Source organism: Vicugna pacos, chromosome 24 (assembly GCF_048564905.1).
Source record: "Vicugna pacos chromosome 24, VicPac4, whole genome shotgun sequence".
Taxonomy (NCBI): domain Eukaryota; kingdom Metazoa; phylum Chordata; class Mammalia; order Artiodactyla; family Camelidae; genus Vicugna; species Vicugna pacos.
In genome coordinates this window covers 25762116-25775324 of record NC_133010.1, presented here as the reverse complement: position 1 = coordinate 25775324, position 13209 = coordinate 25762116, and the positions used below count along the sequence as shown (strand labels likewise).

The following is a 13209-nucleotide window of genomic DNA, read 5'->3' as shown; positions in this document are numbered from 1 at the left end:
GGGTCCTATTTCTCTGTCAGAATTACACACGACTGCAGCGACACCCAGGTTGTTACAGGAAAGTGGGCTGCGATCAGCAGCTTTGTGTAGCGTCACCTCATCCCATAGTCTGCACTGCGGCTTTGGGAAAAGCCAAACTCTGCGCATAAAAACCGGTGGGTGACGGAAGCTACCGCGAGAGTCATTGGAGGAAAGACCTGGAAGGGTCTTTTTCTCACGATCTGCTTAATTCAGGCTGCAGTGGGAGGGAAATGGCGGCCTTGTCTTTAAAAGAAAAATCAAGGTCAGCTTTGCTCAGGTGCCGATTAAGGTTTGGACGCTACACACGTCCCTGAGTCAGGGCCTGAAATGCCGAAGTCCCAATCAGAGCACTCTGATTTATGCATTTGTCTCCATCCTCTGCCAATCTGCTTATCTGTTCTAAACTCAGGCCACCTTTACCTGCCCAACTGTCCTTTTCTCAATTGCCCCCAGCCCAGACGACGGAGAATTCCTGGATGGGGGAACTCTTTCCAATTCAGGGTGGGTCTCGCAGTGTGAGACGATTCTCTGACTCTGGGAGGGGGTGGTCTAGCGAAGTCAGGGCACGGAACAGGCCTCCCAGCCCACCCATGTGACATCCGGACTGTGGGAAGGCACCGCGTGTGTAAACACTGCTGCTACCTGGGTCTCCACCCCTTATCCAGGGCTGGAACTCACCTGCCTCAGGAGGGCTGCTGGCTGCACGGGCCTGGCGACACCTGTGCTGTCAGAGACCTCCGTTCTCACCTGCACCGCTTCCCAAACATGTTCACACGTATCGTCACGTGGGGTCCCCTCAGCAAATCAGTATCATCCCTAGTTCGCACAACCCAGGCTTGGGACAGTCGAGTGACGTGCACGAGGAGACTTACATGGCCAAGCGCATTTGTTTGAAGTTGCTTCACCTGAATTAGCTGGGCTGACTAGAATTAGGGTCTGCACGGGCTTCCCCAGGGCAGGGCAGGGCCGGGCCAGGAGCAGCAGTTTGCGGGGGAGGTGGGGGCACGATCCTTGGGCACAGAAGCCAGCATGGTAACTGCTAATGGTTTTGAGTGTCTGCACCTGGCCCGTTTACCACACTCCTCAGGCAGCACTGGGCTTCTGGGAACCAGGACAGCTCATTAAGCATGAGGCTTGGATGCGGGGAACAGATGCCACAGGAGGGTGACCTGTGCTGAGTAGGGCTGGGACGTGTCCCAGGAGGCGGCCATCACGGGTCACTGTCTTTACCCAGCCTGGGCACTGCTGAAATGACCGGGGACCATTGCTGCCTCCTCATTTAGCTTGAATCTCGACTCTCTCTTCAGCCCCTTTATTCTATTTAAAATTGTAACGCCACTGCGGCCGTGCACTGGACCCAGGACGCAGACTTTCCAAGCTCATCATCGCACCCCTCCCCCTCCCAGCCATCCTCCCCGACTGGGATTAGTCCTATGTTCCCTTCAGATCCTTCCTCCACTAACAGAGAAGCACAAAAACCTAATGGAAAAGCTCCCTTCTTTAAGCTGCTCTGCTCTCCGAGTCACAGTGGTTGGCATTTCAACAGCTCCACACAAAAAGGAGATTTCATGAAACACTCTAATAATTTCACTTCCACCTCTTTAATCCTTTCCCCAGATACGGCCACTGTAATTAAACGCAATATTCTGGATGTCAAGCTCAAATTCCCGCCTTTGATAAATATTAGGTGATTAAGCTATTTATAAAATATATAATTTGAAACTCTGGCATTTCATGTGTACGAGTATTTCTTCCCCAGGAGGACGAAATGCTCAGCCGTGTGGAAGGCACTGCAAAGAAGGGGAATTAATAAGAACGTTCACTTTTTGAGTTTCAGCTGTTCCCTCATTTCGAATGTGTCGAGATGAAGTCTTTTTGCGAAACGGCAGAGAGAGAACGAGGTAGGGAAACCGGCAAAAAGACACGACCGCGCTGTTTCACCATGAACGCCAGCCGCCTCCCCCGGGGGTCAGCCCGGGCTCCCGCTACCCGGGAAGGGCCCCCTGGGCGGGACGGCGCGGGTCCTACCAGCAGGTCCACCATGTTGGGCTTGTTGTTCCTCAGCGTCTTCACCGCGTGGAAGACGTCCACCGTCCTCTGGTGCCGCAGCATCTCGCAGACGATGCTGATGGCGCAGAAGGTCCCGCTGCGGCCGCCCCCGTTCCTGGAGGGGGCAGAGGAGGCAGGTGGTTGCACGAGGCGACCTCACACCGCACGGCCGAGACCCCTCCGCGCGCCGGGGACTGCAGCGCCCAGGCCGCCGGCCCCGCCCCTCCGTGCGCGTGGGCGCCGCGGGCGGCCGGCGGGGGCGGGGGCGGGGGCGGGGGCGGGGCGGGGGATGGGAGACTGGTACAGGGCTTCCAGCCCCGCCCGCCGCGGCCTGCCGACGCCATCTGATGCGGAACCTTGTCCATTTTTATGGAAAGGGGCCCAGAGGGAAATTTTCGATGAAAACCACCTGGTGTAGTGTCTGCAGGAAAGCTGTAATGGTATGTGATGCTCAAAGGTGGACTTGGCCTTAAATACGCCATTAATATGTCATTATTTATCTCTAAAACATAAAGGCTCATTTAATTTTTTGAATTTAAATTTAAAGTATTTTATTACAAATTTTAAATTGTAGTTGATTTGTAATGTTCTGTTACTTTCAGATGTACTGAAAAGTGATTCAGTTGTACACATATAGTTTTATGATATATAATTAAAAATTATGAGTTTGTGTTTAATATGTATGCGCTACTATGTATAAAATAGACGAACAAGGCCCTGCTGTAGAGCACAGAGAACTACATCCACTCCCTTGTAATAACCTGTGATGGAAGAGAATCTGAAAAGGGCTCTTTTAATACGACTTTTTCTTTTGAGTTAATTTTAGGCGTACAGAATCATTGCTAAAAGAGCAGAGTTCCCTGCACAGCCACCTTCCCCTGATGTGAATGTCTTAGGGAACTACAGCACGTGACCGAAACCAGGAAGTCAACACTGGTCCGATACTATCAACTGAACTACAGACCTTAGGCAAACGTCACCGATTTTTCCGCGTGAGCCTTTTTTTCTGGTCCAGGATCCAGTCCAGGACCCACCTTGAGTTTAGCTGTCACATCTCCTTCATCTCCTCCACATCACGAGGCCTCCTCTTCCCTCGTCTTTCTCGACTTCGACACTCTCAATGAGGACTGGTCAGTTATTGTGTAGAGTGTGAAATACGGAATGAGAAGAGCAGCCATGGTCCCCACCCACCCTCTAAGTCACCACGAAGTACAAATCGTAGAAAGTCCCTTCCTCTGGGTCCGTCTGTTGCTTCTTCATCGCTGGACGTGAGGTTACTCACTTTGGCCAGAAAACTGCGGAAGAGCGGACCTCCGTGGAGGTGTTCCTGTTGCTCAACTGTCTTCTCGCTCGAGATGTCAGCCTGGGTCACTCGTTAGGACGGTGGGCATCTGGCCGACCTCTTCACTGTGTAGTTATGTTTCTCTTTGTGGTTAACAGATGTCTTGGGAAAGATACTTTGGGAATATGGAAATACCTTGTTTCTCCTCAAAGTTTCACCTGCTGATTTTGGTGTCCATAGGTGGTTCCTGTCTGCAACAATGATTTCCACTTTCCTCCCTCTTTCAGCATTCTAAAGACACAGCTGGCTCTTACCACCACTGAAAATTTATTTGCTTATTTATTTTTATTTGAAGCACTTCCTTACTTCCTAGAACCACAAGATGTTCCAGGCTTACCCTGTATCTTCTTCCCTGCACCAGCTCTGGAATCAACCACTTTTCCAAGGAGCTAAAGGATCTTTTTTTATTTTAAACATAAAAGCATTATTATTACATCTAAAATAAATAAACACTACAGTTTAATAGAATCACGTTTCTAGGCAATGTCCAAATCTCCCAGACTGTTTCAGACATTTTCTTATAGTTGAGTTTTTCAAATCCTCATCCAAGCGAAGACCACACATTGCATTTGGTTGCTATGTCTTGCAAGTTTATTCTAATCTATAGGTTCCTCCCTGCTCTCTCTTTTTTACTCTTGGCAATGTATTTGTGGATGAAATGGGGTCATTTCCCCTGCAGAGAGCACACATTCTGGGTTGTTCTCATTCACTGCATCTCTGAGATGGATTTGACACACCCATCTCTAAACCTGTACTTCCTGTCAGTTGGGAGTTAGCTCTAGAGCTTCATAAAAATTCAGTTGCTTTTTTTTTTTTAAGACAAGGATACCTTATAAATGAATGCTCATTAGGAAGCAGGCACAGGATATCAAGCTGTTCCTTGTTTTGTGATTTTAAGATTGATCCCGGTGTTCCAATGCCAGCTTGATCATTCCATGATTAAGTCGTAAAGCAATTTTTAAAATAAAATATAACAAACCTCCAGTTAAGTCCACAGATGGTAAGTATCTATCTCAGTTCACTTTTACAAATGCATATGCCATGTAACCACCACTCAGATCAAGATACAGACCATGACCACTCCCCTGGATGCCCCCACCCCCGCCCCATGCTCCTTCCTCAACAACATCAATACCTGAAGATAATCTCTGTTCTCACATTCAGCATCAGAAATTCCTTCTGTTTTTGAATTTTGTATACATGGAATCATACATATACACTCTTTAACTGAAGTACAGTTGATTCACAGTGTGTTAGTTTCTGGTGTACAGCCTAGTCATTCATTTTCACGTGTATTACATATATATTCCTTTTCATATTTTTTCATGATAGGTCATTACAAAGTATTGAATAGAGTTCCCTGTGCTGTATAGTAGGACCTTGTTTACCTATTTTATATCTAGTAGTTAGAATCTGCAAATCCTAAACTCCTAATTTATCCCTCCCCCCTTTCCCCCCTGGTAACCATAAGTTTGTTTTCTACGTCTGTGAGTCTGTTTTGTAAGTAAGTTCATTTGTGTCCTTGTTTTTTGTTTTACTATTTTCTTTTATTTTTTTTTTTCATTTTTTTTGAGTCTGGCTTATTTCACTTACTATTATCTGTGTGAGAATCATCCATGTTGTATCAGTAGTTTGTTCCCTTATATTGCTGAGAATAAGTCCACTGAATGGATATACCGCAGTAGAATCTCCTTATCTAAGAGCTGAAGAATGGGCTGTGTGCAGTTTTCCATATTATAAGCATGTCTGCACATACGGCTCATTCCTGCAGTCGCAGGCCTCGGAGAAGAGCTCAGAAAACACCTTTACCTTTAGCTTTTGGAGATGCCATCAGCTCGAAAGTGGTCGTACCTATGTTCTCCTGCCAGCAGTGTCTGGGGGTCCAGTTGCCCCACAGCTTCCCAACACTCAGAATCATTCTTTTGCTTGTCATTTAGATTTTAGCCACTCTGGCCAGCAAGCAGCGGCATCCAATTTTAATGTCTTTTAACATGTATTTTCCTGAAGACTAATGATGCTGTGTACCTTTTCAGTGCTTATTGGCATTGAAGTTCTTTTTTTTAAATGAAGTTCTCATGAAGTGTTTTCCCCAAACGAGTGGATTGTCTGTCTTTCTTCCTATTGACCTGCACTCTGGCCACGAATCCTTTGTCAGGTGTATGTATCACAAAACTCTTCATCCTGTCTTGTGTTTCACTCTCATTGGTGTCTTGATGAACAGAAGAGTTGACTTGAATGAAACCCAGTTTGCCAATGTCTTCCTTTCTGGCTCATGTCTGTGGCCTGTGTAGCACATCTCTGGTTTCCCCAGCATTGCAAAGGCTTTCCCTAGAAGCTTCCTTCTTTTCCTTTTCCCACCCTGGTCTACTGTCCACCTGGAGATGGCTTCTGTTTGCAGGGTGGGAAGGGAGGCCAGGTGTGCAGGCAGGCTCTTCCTGCTGCCCTGAAGTCGGTGTGCTGCGGTGGGTCCTTGTAAACCAGGGGACCCCAGGGCGTGGCTCCGTTCCAGGATTTTCTTTGCATGGACACCATACTGCTCTTTCCCATCAGCTTTTCACCTAATGATTTTAGCAGCTGTCAATGACCACTGCATACATCCATTATTCTCATCAAGGGTTGAAAAATGGTGATACCCTGAATCTATCCATTTCGTCTGGTTTTACTAGCTGGAAGACGTGCATAAAGAAAAAATTCCTAGGGGGAGGGTATAGCTCAGTGGTAGAGTGCCTGCCTTCAAACCCTCCACCAAAAGTAATAAATAAACAGATAAGCCTAATTACCTTACCCCCCCCCAATTAAAAATTAAAAAAAAAAAAGAATTCCCTATTTGCTTACTATGAGATGTAACGTGCCTCAATTCACGGCCCTTGGAGGGCGTCTGGGCAGGGGTGCTCCGCCAACGGCCAGTAGGTGGCGCTATGCTATGCGGAATGCGAAGTTCTCACCTCAGAGACGGACAGCAGGTTGATGTGTGGGTCAAAGCATCCTTTCCTGGCTGCACTGGAGGATACTAAATGAACCTAACTTGGTTCCACAACTAAAAATTCTTAGATTTAGATTTTTGAGTCGAAACAGCAATCAGCATCTTCTCCAGGCCTGGGTCTCATGCCATGACGCAGAGAGAGGAGGAGGGGCCCCACCGGAACTTCCCGCAGGGGCTTCAGAGTGGGGAGGACGGTCCCCAGAAAAAAGTCCCAGTTCTCTCATCAGAAGGGCCGGGTGCTGGGCTGGCAGGAGGGCGGACACGGCGGGCGCCCACCACGCCCACTGCAGTTAAAGGGCAGCCTGCCGTCCGAGGTAGGACGCCGGGGGCGGTGTGGCTGTTCAGTCCTAGGGTCACAGCCGTGCCCTGGGAGGGTGTGGTCAGTGGCTACCAGGTGCAGTAATTTAAGGGGGTCTCTGTATCTCCCACCCAGGCCTGTCCTGGTGCCTCGGCTCCCCGACGGGGACTTCCTCCTGTGGGTCACAGCACTGGCCCTCGTTAGGAAGCCCTCATCAAAGAGCTACCGTGCGCCATGTTCCCAGTTCCAGCACTGGCAGACTCCAGAGGCAGAAATCAGTAACTGCACACTATTTTTATTTTATTTTAATTAATTTATTTTTGGGGGGGTAGGTAATTAGGTTTATGTATTTTTTAATGGAGGTACTGGGGACTAAATCCAGGACCTCATGCATACTAAGCACGTGCTCTACTATTGAGCTATACACTCCTCCTTGCAAACTATTTTTCATATCTCCAAAAAACCTAACAGATCTAATGCAAACTGTAACCAAAATGTCCATTTTCCCCACCAGGCTTGCATCAGCTCCACACAGGTGACCGTCTGAACTTACTCTGATCGGAAGCTCTATCTGGATGGGGAGAAGTAAAGCTGGGGACGCGGGCTGTTAAGCGATCCTTTTGGACCCTGTCTCAGTACAGATGTTTTTAATGAACTGGGTCCGTGAGAAGGAAGGGGAAAGTGGTGGGGGGAGCGGTGACAGAGCGTCTTTCCCCACGACAGAGACGGGGACCTCTGGTGGAGGGGAAGTGTGAGCAGCCTCCTAAGACCCTTCCAAGGGGAGAGCAGACCTGCCTGTCCCTTCTCCGCTGACGGCGGCCGCGGCCGGGGTCGAGTACTCACAGGCAGTGCACGACCGTGCGGCCCTCCCCGCCGTTGTACTCCTCCTGCCACTTGTCCACTTGGCGGATGAGCTTCAGGAAGGAGCGCTTGGACACCGGCGTGTCCCTGTACATGGGCCAGCCCAGGAACTGGAACTGCTGCACCATCCGATACCCGTCTTGGGGCTGCAGAGGGTTGGGCAGCGGCCGGGGAATGGAGAGAGAGAAACCAGGCGTCATTCCCAGTGCCCACCTCCAGCGGGCTGGTCCCACCCACCTGGCCCTCATTCCAGCAGGGCCTTTGGGAGCTGGGGGCCTGCCTGCAAATAATGAAGGAATCGTCCACTGGCCTGAAGGGTTACGAGCTTTAATCTCTAGTGGTTGTAAAAAACCAGGTGTTTCCAATGACAGGCCAGCCTAGTGAAATCGAAGAAGGCTTAGGGTTTTGCAAAAGCCCAGTGAAAAATAGCACAAACTGAGCACGGACCACATTGGGCAGAAAGCAGTAAAAAGGCTTTGCCTTAATGGCAGGGAAATGAAGGGAAAAGGCTAACTTATCTGGAGATGTCTGTGAGCTCAGGGTGATGTAGACTACACCGTGTTTCCTCGGAATAGGAGACGGTTCTGCTTATTGGTGTGACCCCCTGATAAGGGATCACTAGCTCAGTACTCTTTCGTCACAAGTAAGTGGAATTTGCAGTATCCAAGAAATCATGTGGCCACAGTAAGTCACTGGGACTAAGTCTTCCGTGACCTTCAGCTGCACCTGACACGGTGCACACTCTCTCCTCCTCCTGGCTGTCCCTGTGTGCCCGGCCTCCGTTTCTCCCAGACCTCTTGCTGACGGACGCCCCAGGCTCAGGCCTGCGTTCTGTCTCTCACTTGATGATTTCATTCAGTCTCATGGCTTTTAATGTTCCAACAAGGCATCAGTTTGGATCTCCAGTTCAGCCCTCTCCCCTGAACTTCCCCCTCACAGATTCAAAGGCCTGCTTGATATTCCCACTGAGGTGTCTAACTGTCATCTCAAATCTACTATGTCCCCAGCTGAACTCCTGACCCCTGTCCATGTGTGCCCCCGACCCTCTAACAATCCTGCTACCCCAAGGGCCTTCCCCAGCATGGCGAATGTCTGTTCCGTCTAGTTCTCAGGGCTAAAATTCTGAGAGCCGCCCTGGACTCCCTGGGATCCAAGCCATCAGCAAATCCCATCAGCTGTGCCATCAGAATGAATCAGAATCTCTCCACCTCTCACCTCCTCCAACTGCTCCACTCCAGTCCGCCCTTGTCCCTCCTTACATGGGATTATAATAGCCTCGCCTACTCTCTGTTCTCAACAGAGAAGCCAGAGTGCTCCTTTCAAAGGTAAATTGTATCATGTGACCCTTCTACTCAAAACCCTGTCATGGCTCCTTACTTCCTTCAAAGCAAAACCGCCAGCCCTGGCAGTGACCTGCAAGGCCCTGCGTGACCTAGGCCCCTGTCCCTCCAGGTGAACTGCTCCAGCAGCTACGCCCACCGTTGCTTACTGAGCTGTAGCTATACAGCCTCTGGATGGTTCCTGACCTCAGGGCCTTTGCACTGACCATTGCTTCTGTCTGGAAAGCTGTCTCTACAAGAGCAGCGGCTGCTCCTTCACTTTGCTCTGGTCTTTGGTCACAGGGCACACCCGCCCTCCCTCCTGCTCGGACCTGAGCACCTTCTGCCTCCCTGCTCTTGTTCCCACAGCACCTGTCACTTTCTAACACATTTGGTACCATATCTGTTACATCCCTCATCCCTGGTCTGTCCTCTCCCAGTAGAATGGAAGCTCTATAAAGTTAGGAGCTTTGTTTTGCTCACAGTCTCCTAGAGTGCATTGCAAACACCTAGAACAGTGACCAGTACCAACCCTCTAAACAATCAACAAGTGACAAAACAACGAAAGCACAACGTGAGCCGCGGCTCCTACCCGGGCTGCGTTATAAATGCGGAATATCCTGCTGATGATGTCTTCTTCTAAATCCGCGGAGACGAACTCCACCTGGATGGGGCCGTGTCTGTGTACGCCGTTCTCGGGCCAGTACTGCGGACACAACTGAGTTCAAAACACAGAAACACAAGGTGAGTGGGAAGAATACATTTACTCCTCGCGGTTGGGATCAGGTCACGGGCAGCTTTCAGTCGTTCTCAACACGCCCCCGAGTCACTTCATTTTCTCCCCTTTCTCTCTTTTCCTACCAGCAAGTCAGCTTGAGGACTTTCTTGCTGGCTGATTCCTTAAATCCACCTCCTCTCCTAATACTTTTCCCTTCATTTTCTCTGAAAGCATCTTTAAGCCGTGAGTACCTCTGTGTTCCAAGGAGGCCATGTGGATGCTGTGGACCACATCTAGCCCTTGTCAGGTCCCTTCTGCGGCTGAAAGGAACTCTTCTCCAGCCCTGGGGAGAAGCCTGCCCTTCCAGGCTCTGAGACGCCTGAGATGGAACGCATACCTGTCAACGCCCCAGATCTCCATCCTCCCGTCTGGGCTGGCACCGTAGTTTGTACTCACCTTGGGGAATAGGGCTATTTAGTGACAAGATATTGATAACAGGGTTGGCTTGCATTTTCATGCTCTGGTCCAAACCCTCCCAGCTCAGATCTAGGAAACTGGTGTAATAAGAGTAACTGTTGGCTCTTTTACCTGGAGGAGGCTTTAATTGAAAAACCACAATTCTCAGAGTCTCAAGCTCCAGGTGCCGGTGATGCCGGGAAACCGGGACTTTTGCACGCACAGGATGCACGTGACGTCAGTGGGGGGAGGGGCGCTGGTCTGGCGGCTGACGGGAGAGGCTTCGCTTGCTTCTGCCCCCTAGAAACTCTAAACTCGGAACCAACCTGTTCTCACAAACCTCTCCTAAAGCTCTGGGCCCCTAATGTAGGCATTTAAAGTCTGAAATTCAACTGCCCTGGCGACGTGGTATGCTGTGATGTTTTGGGAGCAGTGTTTAACTTTCTTCTTTCTGACTGACCCGAGGGACAAATGGCTGGGGGAAGGCGAGAGGCAATGACCTCGTTACTTTATAGTATTTTTCTTTTGGGCCAAGAGTAGACGAAAAACGTATCATCTCATTTTAAGCAGAATAATGTACCACAAAAAGAGAGAGCTCAGTGCTTGAACTTCCTTTTCCTGATGCCTTTCATCTTCCAAAGGCTCTAAAACCTCATCATCAAAGGTTACAAAGGTTGATTTGTGTCCAAGACTACGAGACGGGTTTCAGCGGGTTGGCCCGAGCCAGCCCCCTCCCTCTGTTACAAGGAAGTTGAAGGTCTGGACTTCCTGCTCAAGGATGAAAGCAGGGTAACTAAGGGTCCTTTCTTTGTTGGCAAAATCTGTAGTATTTTAGGAATTACATTTATTTATTGTAAAATAATGCTTCCAGGAAATTTCTCCTTCCTCACCAGCGCTTCCTGGTGACAAGTGACAGAACTGCCTTGTCACTCAATAAGCCTGCTGGTGTTGACTTTTTGATGCCCAAGGGTACCCACTGCTGACATTCACAGGCAGTAGGATGGGACACGCCGGCGGTGACGAAGGCCCTAACAGGCACGTCTGAGCTGTTCTGCCCACTCTCCTCCCGACTGAGCCAGCTTTCCTTTCTGTTCACTCTCTCGGTTCAGGCCCCAATCTAAAGCTTGTCACTAACACCAGGAAAACAGGATCGGCCTAGGCGGGCACCTGGCACGCCCCACGCCGCATTCTGTACTCTGCCCAAGGAAACCGTGTGGAAAATGGCTTAAATGGTGCATCACACGTCCATGAACCAGAGCTATAAATACTTAAAGTCGTTGAGTGCTATTCTTGCGCAATTGCAGACTTTCAGTTCAAATGCTCCGTTTAGTGTTCTGTAAAAGACCGAATCCCAGGAGCCTCCTCTCTCTCTGAGCACCAGTTCTGTCTGCCGGGCAGAAGTGGGGCCTCCCTGTCCCTCCCATCGCCATCAGCCAGGGCCTGGTGTGAGTCCAGACACGGCCGGGTTAGAACGCAGCCTGAGAACTCAAACACTGTCGTCCAGAAAGAACACGCGAGAATCACTGACGTCTGGTTCACTAATACGAAGAAAACAGCGTATTGCTACACTTTGGGGCTCACATTTGGGGAAAAAGCATAAGCCTGAAGAGGGGGCAGCCGCTTGCCTGTAACTGTCTGTGAGTGAGGGTGCCTGCCTTGGTGAAACTTAACCCGCAGCATCGTGGGGCGGAAAACCAGGGTCCTGGGCCCTGCTTCCTGTGGTGTCTCTGAAGTTCCTCCAGCTGTGGCGTCTGCCTGTCCTTCCAAATGGTTGCAATCTACTCTTCAGAGAGGATAACAGGGAAGACTCCTAAAATATTTAAGCTTCTTAAGTAAAAAGGACTGGATGAGCACAAGGATTATCATTATTATTTCATTAACGAGCTTGCAGGCTGGAGCCATAACCGTATCAGGTAGGGCCTCAAATGTAATTAAAAACAGTATAGAACCGAAGTGAATGTCCACTGGACTTATGGCAGGTGGGTGACAATACAGGGGATTCTGGGAAGGAAAAAGTCCAGTGTGGCAGCTGAAATACTTCAGAGTTTTCTTCTTTAAAGAATTTGTGTCTATGAGGTAGAAGATTAGCTCAGCTTCAGAACAAGTTTATTCTTAAAACACGCTGAGTTCAAACTTGCCATGTGCCCTCTGTCCCGGCAGGTCAGCTTGGGACCGGAGCAGCCGAGCCCAACGGCAGGAAATCCCGCTCCCAGGGCCGCTGCGCTGCTGCTGGCCTCACCCGGCCCTTTAGCGCTTCCAACCCCATTACTAAGACTGAGTCATCACTGCCCAGTGCCCTCTCTTTTTATGTTGAAGAAGAGGAGATATGAAAAAGCCCCACTTATCATTCTGAGCTTTTCTCACTGTCAAGTTCCAGTGGTATTTCTTTTTAATATCTTTACCAAAGAGTTGACACAGTCATTGCTGTCCCCTAGAATCACGTGCTGGTCTCCACTGTCACCTCACCGGGACGACGGGCACCTGCAGGCTCCCGGCGAGCTGAGCAGGAGGCAGCTGCACAGATGCTCCTGGATGGATGCGTGGAAGCTGGGTCAGAGGCTGGCGGCCCCTCCTCACGGCCCCCTGGTTTGCTGGCTCTGTCTTGGGCTCTGCCACCTTCAGGCTCCTGTTCTGCTCTGACTCTGCCCGTGACCTTGGATTGCCCTCCAGTCAGTACTTCCATTCTCCGGGAACAGCCCAATTTCTGACCCGCTCTTGCCCGTCACTCCCACTGTCTACAATTTCAGTCCGTCGTTTTGGTTTCAGACTATTTTCTGCCCCATCCCTAATTCCATCTGATTTTCAGCACTGGGGTTTCAGCTCCTCTGATTCTCAGCCCTCGCCTGGTGTTTGTGACTTGGCCTGGGGGGTGGGGAGGACCGCACTTCTCGAGGTGCAAAGAAAGCCAACAGGCATTGGACACCAGGCCCGGCTCTGACCGTAATTCCCGACTCTCACCTGGGCGGGATCCACGTCATTCAGCATCACGACGGACGTGCAGTGGTAGTCCAGGACCAGCCTCCAGAAGTCTTTCACTGTGTTTGGCAAAGGGTGCTGGGTGACTATAAAAGCTGAAGGCTGCTTATAGCTCTGCAAACACAAACAAGAGAGACCCAGATACACACGGGAAGCGTGCTGCGAGGTCAAGGCGTTTTGTGCATA

At 50.0% G+C, this 13209-nt stretch overlaps 1 protein-coding gene and 1 long non-coding RNA gene across 7 annotated transcripts in view; one reads left to right on the top strand and one right to left on the bottom strand.

The window, feature by feature from the left end:
* Positions 1 to 13209, bottom strand: part of PTPRM (protein tyrosine phosphatase receptor type M) — a 643552-nt gene that overhangs the window by 6192 nt on the left and 624151 nt on the right. For all 6 annotated transcript variants that reach the window (XM_072949242.1, XM_072949243.1, XM_072949238.1 and 3 more), the window contains 4 exons: positions 13006 to 13137; positions 9466 to 9591; positions 7537 to 7700; positions 2050 to 2185 (listed from right to left, as the gene is read on the bottom strand). In XM_072949242.1, the coding sequence (XP_072805343.1) occupies positions 2050 to 2185; positions 7537 to 7700; positions 9466 to 9591; positions 13006 to 13137 (558 nt within the window). The remainder of the gene's footprint in view (positions 1 to 2049; positions 2186 to 7536; positions 7701 to 9465; positions 9592 to 13005; positions 13138 to 13209) is intronic.
* Positions 2374 to 3880, top strand: LOC140688933 (uncharacterized). The gene is made up of 2 exons (XR_012063756.1): positions 2374 to 2510; positions 2897 to 3880. It is a non-coding gene; the product is annotated as an uncharacterized lncRNA (long non-coding RNA).